General features: G+C 41.7%; 1 protein-coding gene across 4 annotated transcripts in view; it reads right to left on the reverse strand.

The window, feature by feature from the left end:
- FRMD4A (FERM domain containing 4A) overlaps positions 1–7,500 on the reverse strand; it is a 353,039-nt gene that overhangs the window by 37,560 nt on the left and 307,979 nt on the right. For all 4 annotated transcript variants that reach the window (XM_087722412.1, XM_087722411.1, XM_087722409.1 and 1 more), the window contains one exon: positions 1,535–1,676. In XM_087722412.1, the coding sequence (XP_087578538.1) occupies positions 1,535–1,676 (142 nt within the window). The remainder of the gene's footprint in view (positions 1–1,534; positions 1,677–7,500) is intronic.

A 7,500-nucleotide genomic window follows, 5' to 3' on the forward strand; every position in this document is an offset into this window, starting at 1 on the left:
ATAGAGTCTTTAGCTCTTAGGTTGCTCTCTAGCTGAGACGTTCTCAGCCACTGTGAAAATAAATAGATTTTTTAGCTGTTGGTCTGATCTACTTTTCCTTCCCTTGTTTTTGGGACGCAAGAGGTGCCCAAACAGGGATCTCGCAAGAGCTCAGAACATGTGCCAAGATGCCACAAACACTGGGACACGCTCTAGTTTATCATTACTGCTATGTAAACAGTGACAATTCTTCCCTCCGTAGAAAGCGCCATTTGGACCACACGCTTTCTCTCACACCAGTTTACCTTATACGGCAACCTGGGTGTAGTAAATCCTCCTTCCGTGCTTGGAGGGCTAAATAACAAGCTAAAAGCTTAATCCAAAAGAGAGAAGAGTTTTATTCCAGTTCGTTTTGCTCCCTGCTTGGAACCCCTTTGCCGAAAAGGGAATTTTTAATTCTTCTAATCTCACTTCCCCTTAGGCTGAACATTTTACACTTGGGCCGTCCAAAGCCACGCACTCCCAACTCACAAATGAAGTCTCACGACTGGCATAGAATTTCACTGGATTGCTCATCCACCCTCAATATTTAGACTGCGGCACTGAAAGTAGAATCACACCGCCCGAGGCATCCAGGGGCAACCCTGGTTTAATTCAAGAAAACCGGTTGAATGCTCTCAACAACTGTTTGTCCTACTGGACTTCAACTTGGCAGAGTTCTTATGCCATTTCCCATGACAATTTGTTTCCCTCTCAAACTTCAGCTCTCCTCAGAGAGCCTTGAATATTTGATGGGTGCTATGACAGCTCGTTCTCTGAAGAGTAGAATGTAAATGATCATCTGCCACAGCCAGCATAACTTCTTGGCTGTGTTTTGAGAGAGACAGAAGTGCAGTTCCTGTAGCTAACAAGAAGTAAATGTAGGACGCTACACAGATACTCAGTTTGTTGCTCCCAACTGTTCAGTCCATAAAGCCCCCAGGAGGAATGGTAGAGACTGAGAGAAGGGCAGCTGTCACTCCGGTTCCCTCTTGATTAGTTTCCTGCCTTGGCAGGGGGTTGGACTAGAAGACCTCCAAGGTCCTCATGCAACTCTGTTATTCTATTCTATTCTACTCTACTCTACTCTACTCTACTCTACTCTACTCTACTCTACTCTACTACTCTACTCTACTCTACTCTACTCTACTATTCTATTCTATTCTATTTTCTCTTCTACTCTACTCTAAGCACCTGAAGGCAGAACAAGAAGCAATGGGTGGAAACTAATCAAGGAGAGAAGCAACTTAGAACTAAGGAGAAATTTCCTAACAGGGAGGACAATTAATCAGTGGAACAACTTGCCTCCAGAAGTTGTGGATGCTCCAACACTGGAAGTCTTTAAGAAGATGCTGGATAGCCATTTGTCTGAAACGGTATAGGGTTTCCTGCCTGAGCAGGGGGTTGGACTAGAAGACCTCCAAGGTCCCTTCCAAACCCCGTTATTCTAATTTTCTTATTTATTTAATTTTCTTAATTCCTAGTGGGTACAATTACAGAGAGTTTGGGGACTGACCTGATGATAGAAGGCTCCCACTGCTGCCGCTGATAATCTTCCCTTTGCTGCCCATGTTGGCAAGTTTGGAGGTCTTCAGAGTCCCAGTTTCCGTCAAGTCAATGGCGATTTCACTCAGGCTTCTGGTGGCGTGGATTTTGGACTGAGGAGAAAGGAAATGAAGACATCCATGACTAAGAAACAGAAGCCTTCTCTTGGATATTTCCTTCCGTCGGGCATCGGAAGGTTTCAGCGCCAACATCTTATCACCTAGACCAGTGGTCTCCAACCTTGGCAACTTTAAGACTTGTGGACTTCAACTCCCAGAGTTCCTCAGCCAGCTTTGCTGGCTGAGGAACTCTGGGAGTTGAAGTCCACAGGTCTTAAAGTTGCCAAGGTTGGAGACCACTGACCTAGACACAACAATTTGTCAAAAGGAGGAAGAGCCTCACACAAATAACTAAGGAGGGTCTTCTGTATGAGCCTGGTGCTAAATACGTGAGATGTTGAAAGACCCAGGGTGATTAAATCATGATGATGGTGTTGATGACTTGATGACTCCTTAACAATTTCAACAAGGATTACACTTCCAAAATCACATGAAAGTCTACCTTCATCAATGACATCATTGATCTACACTCAGTCCCAACTCCCAGAAGGTTTCACAAGTTGCATCCAATACACAAAATGAATGAGTCATGGTGTAAGATAGCACTGGTTTAATAATAATATTCTTTTTTGCTAACTTTAGGACAGAGGTGGTATTCAGCTCGGAGAACCAGCAAATACCCCCAGCAAATAGCACTTGGCTCACAACACACCTGACATAACAAGAGTTGAAAAGAAAAAAAAGTATGGTTCATTGACATTGCAAAACCTGGAGATAGCAATAGCAATATAGCAATAGCAGTAGACTTATATACCGCTTCATAGGCCTTTCAGGCCTCTCTAAGCGGTTTACAGAGAGTCAGCATATTGCCCCCAACAATCTGGGTCCTCATTTTACCCACCTCGGAAGGATGGAAGGCTGAGTCAACCCTGAGCCGGTGAGATTTGAACCGCTGACCTGCTGATCTAGCAGTAGCCTGCAGTGCTGCATTTAACCACTGCGCCACCTTGGCTCTGCACGAATTGAAGATAAGCAGGAAGAAAAAAAATCACAAAAGTACCGGGACTTGCAAATTGAAATTGAGCGACTGTGGAAAAAGAAACCGAAACCGAGTGTTGTCCCGATTGTAATTGGGAGCCCTTGGAGCAATACCTAAAGGGCTACCTTGCTGTTTGGAAAATTTAAATTTATCAGACTTGAATATTCTGATTCTACAAAAAAACCTCCCTACTCGGAACAGTTTATATCCTCCGACGTTCCCTTAACAGTTCCTAGGTCCTTGGTTAGGACTCGAGCTGTTGAGCTACCAACCAGCCCCAAAGGCTGTGAATTTCACCAAAGATTAACCAAACAACAACAACAACAAGAACAAGAATAACAACATCAACCACCACCATCACCATCATCATCATCCTGGAGTAACTGAAAACATTTGGATCTACAAAAGACGAGAGACCTGAATTGGATCCTAATGTCACATTTGCTGCAAAGATGTTCCTGGGTTAATAATCTTAGAAGGGTGATTTGATAGCATGGCATTGGGAAATAAAATTAACAATAAACACCTCCTCTATATTTACTTAGGAGTAAATCCCATAATGTTCCCTCTGGCTTCCTTCCAATTAGCGGAACACTGAATTCTCAAATGTGTTTGGAAGGCAGGAATATGCAAGTTTTGGGAATATTTTGGTCTCGTCTTCACTGAACTTTCCATCCGCAGAGGTACAAGGCTTAAATTTTGCCGAAGCAGAAAAAAATGGCAGGAGTAGAACAGATGTCTTTCTTAGTCTTCCCAATGTTTTGCGTGCTGCAGGATTGACTTCGCTGGGCCATTGGTAATTGTTTTGCTCTTCGTTCTGGAACGCGAAACGGGATACGAGCCCCAGGTAAAAGTGAGGCCTTCGCCCCAGCTGAGATAATGGATCCCGAGGGTCTCACTTCACAGAATCCATTCACTCCCGTCATAAAAAGAACAAGGGCTTACCTCCGTTGCCAAAACATAGGTTGCTTCCTGCTTTCGCTATTTATTTCGCCTGACAAGGAATCCCCTGGGCGAAGAGGAGAGAAAGATTTCCTGCCCAATGTGGGCTCTGCCTCCAGAAGAGAAGGCATTTGACTTGGCTTTAAATGACAAAGGAAAAGTATTCTGGGAATTAATACTAGAAAGGAAGGAAGAAAAGAAAGGAAGGAGGAAAAAAAGGAAGGAGGAAGGAAGGAGAGAGAAAGATGGGTGGTCAATAAATTTTACATATAAATGAATGAAAGAAAGAAAGAAAGAAAAGAAGGAAGGAAGGAAGGAAATAGAAAGATAGGTGGCCAATATTTTTTATATAAAAAAGGAAGGAAGGAAGGAAGAAAGGAGGAAAGAAAGGAAGGAAGGAGAAAGATGATTGGTCAATAAATTTTACATATAAATGAATGAAAGAAAGAAAGAAAAGAAGGAAGGAAGGAAAGAGAAAGATGGGTGGCCAATATGTTTTATATATGAAAGAAAGAAAGAAAGAAAGAAAGAAAGAAAGAAAGAAAGAAAGAAAGAAAGAAAAAAGGGAGAGAGAGAGAAAGATGGCTGGTTAATACATTTTATATATAAATGAATGAAAGAAAGAAAAGAAGGAAGGAAGGAAGGAAATAAAGAGAAAGGTGGATGACCAATATGATTTATATATGAAAGAAAGAAAAAGAAAAAAAGAAAGGAAGAAAGGAAGGAGGGAGGGAGGGAAGGAAGGAAGGAGAAAGATGGCTGGTTAATAAATTTTATATATAAATGAATGAAACAAATAAAAGAAGGAAGAAAATAAATAAAGAGAAAGATGGATGACCAATATGATTTATATATGAAAGAAAGAAAAAGAAAGAAAGAAAGAAAGAAAGAAGGAGGGAAAGAAGGAAGGAGAAAGATGGGTGGTTAATAAATTTTATATATAAATTAAAGAAAAAAGAAGGAAGGAAGGAAGGAAGGAAGGAAGGAAGGAGAGAAAACAGCATCCCAAGAATGTAAGCCAACAACTCAACAAGGAGGACTGCATTTCCCCTCGCTAAGGAAGGGTGTTTAGGCCCTCCAAGTTGTGCACAACTTACAACCGTTTGTTTCATGACTGTTTGAAGCTACAACTGGAGGGAAAATGCCTTATGACCACTGCAGCATCCCACATTTTTAATCACCTGATTAAGAGATCAACCCAATCGCTGAATCCAAAGGCCACCGAATTCAAGAACTATTTCTAACAACTGCTGATTTATGAAGAACGGCTGTTTGGTGTTTCAATCAGCCGTAAATAATTACGGCCGTGATGATCCTTACTTATAGGTTCTTTGTTACAGCAAAAAGTTTTCATTCCTCTAAATTCCTGCTGGGAAAAAAAAAACCCATCGGTGGTGCTAAAGATTTATTTTGCTTGGGCTAAACAAATAGCTACATTGCAAAACAAACTCCAGGTCCCAATTATAAACACCAACTTTGATGAAAAGAGCCACCACAAAGGACAGGAATTTCCTTCCCACGTGGATTGATTCATTATTAACCGGATGATGAGAGTCATTTTGATTGATGGAGGTTTAGGGGAAGCTTTTGAAATCTGACTCCAGGCCAATAAACGATTTCAATTATTTTTCAGGGCAAAATGGTTTCTTCAATAGGGGGGTCGCCTATAAATCTCATTGTCCTTTTCCTTTTCCAGACTTTTCTCATTCAAAAAACATTTAAAATATTTAAAGCCAATTCTGCCAAGCCCCGTTCTGCGGGATTTCATTTAAAAAGTGAGCTTCCAGCCAGCTTTATTTTAAAAAGCTACAAAGGATTCCTAGTCCTCATTGTTTGAGTCATTTCGGGTGGACTATTCATACTTAAAAGTTTTGTCTCCTATAAGAAAAAAGCTTATAATAGGCAGTTCCTATATAAAACTCGCACTATTTATGAGTTAGCCTTAAGAACATCTTTATTTCCTAAAAACAGGAGTCTGAAAATGAACTTTTGAAAGCCAAAGGTGAAAAAAAAAACTGTATTTACTACAAAAAGAACAAATATGAATGATTTTGAATATAAAATGGCAATGTTAGAGGCAATGCTTTATTAGATATCTGTGATCTTTTGACTTCATGTTCTAAAGTAAACTCAACAAGTTCAAGGAAGTAAGTAAATACACAAATAAATACACCAGTCAGTTCAAGATATTCACAATTGATTGTAATAAGCCGTTGAAGTCTGAATTTGCCAGTTATAAATTTGTCCGCTATAAATAATAAAATCATGGCATCATGATAATAAGATCATAGCATCCGGCCCTCTCAATTCCTGGCAAATAGATGGGGAAGAAATGGAGGTTTCATTTTCCTGGGCTCCAAGATCACCGCAGATGGGGACTGCAGCCAAGAAATCAAAAGAGGCTTGCTCTTGGGGAGGAAAGCGATGGGAAATCTAGACAGCATCCTAAAAAGCAGAGACATCATCCTGCCAACAAAAGTGGGTATAGTCAAGATGATGGTTTTCCCAGTTGCAACAGATGGCTGTGAAGGTTGGACCATAAGGAAGGCTGAGAGCCAAAGAATGGAGGCCTTTGAACTCTGGTGCTGGAGGAGAAGACTCCTGCATTGAGTTCCTTGGACTGCAAGGCCATCCAACCGGTCAGTCCTAGAGGAGATCAACCTTGGCTGCTCTTCAGAAGGCCGGATCCTGAAGAGGAAACTCAAAGACTTTGGCCACCTGATGAGAAGGAAGAAGGACTCCCTGGAGAAGAGCCTCATGCTGGGAACGATGGAGGGCAAAAGAAGAAGAAGGGGATGGCAGAGAAGGAGGAGGCTGGATGGAGTCACCGAAGCAGCCGGCGTGAGCTTCAATGGACTCCAGAGGATGGTTGAGGACAGGAAGGCCTGGAGGAACATTGTCCATGGGGTCGCGACACAACTTCGCAACTAACAACAACAAATAAATAATCTACATGTGATAATTATATTCTTTGTTACAATAAAAGTTCTCATTCCTCTGAATTACTATTGAAAAAAATATTCAGAGGTTTATTTTGCTTGGGCCAAACAAATATCAGGACAACTATTATTTAAAAAAAAAATAGCTGAGCTTCTTATAAAGGAGAAATCCAAACACTGGAATTTCAGATGTCCAAGGAAGACGTTTATGAGACTGTAGGTCATCATGACTTGATTGCAAATTTATGTTTCCATAAATGAGCTTCAAAGCTGGACACACTTGACCGTCATTTGAGGGGGGGGGAATAGGGTTTCCTGCTTGAGCAGAGGGTTGGACTAGAAGACCTCCAAGGTCCCTTCCAAATCTGTTATTCTGTAAATCCACTGAACGTTTTTCAGCCCACCCATAAGCCGAGGGGCTGCAGCTCCAAAAGACATTTCCTAAATAATTTTGGAGACAGAGGCCACCCTGCTGAATTTGTTTGGCTGCATTTCTTTTAAAAAAAAACCACTGAAGAAGCTTCCAGAGTGTGCCAAGAAGATGCATCAAAACGCCACCTCTGGTGGTGCAGTGGTTAAATGCAGCACTGCAGGCTACTGCTAGATCAGCAGGTCAGCGGTTCAAATCTCACCGGCTCAGGGTTGACTCAGCCTTCCATCCTTCCGAGGTGGGTAAAATGAGGACCCAGATTGTTGGGGGCAATATGCTGACTCTCTGTAAACCGCTTAGAGAGGCCTGAAAGGCCTATGAAGCGGTATATAAGTCTACTGCTATTGCTATTGCTATTGCTATTGCTATTGCTATTGCTATTGCTATTGAAGGAAAGAAACATCACTCCGTGTCATTGTGCTGAGCCAACACTTGCTGATTTTCCTTCTGAAGCAAGGCAGATCCTTTGCAGGATCTCCAGGGCAGGAAGGAGGGGTCTCAGCCCCCCAGTCCCTTAAAATTAAACAC

This window comes from Thamnophis sirtalis, unplaced genomic scaffold (assembly GCF_051295495.1).
Source record: "Thamnophis sirtalis isolate CommonGarterSnake01/CBP01778 unplaced genomic scaffold, rThaSir2_p1.2 scaffold_9, whole genome shotgun sequence".
Lineage (NCBI taxonomy): Eukaryota > Metazoa > Chordata > Lepidosauria > Squamata > Natricidae > Thamnophis > Thamnophis sirtalis.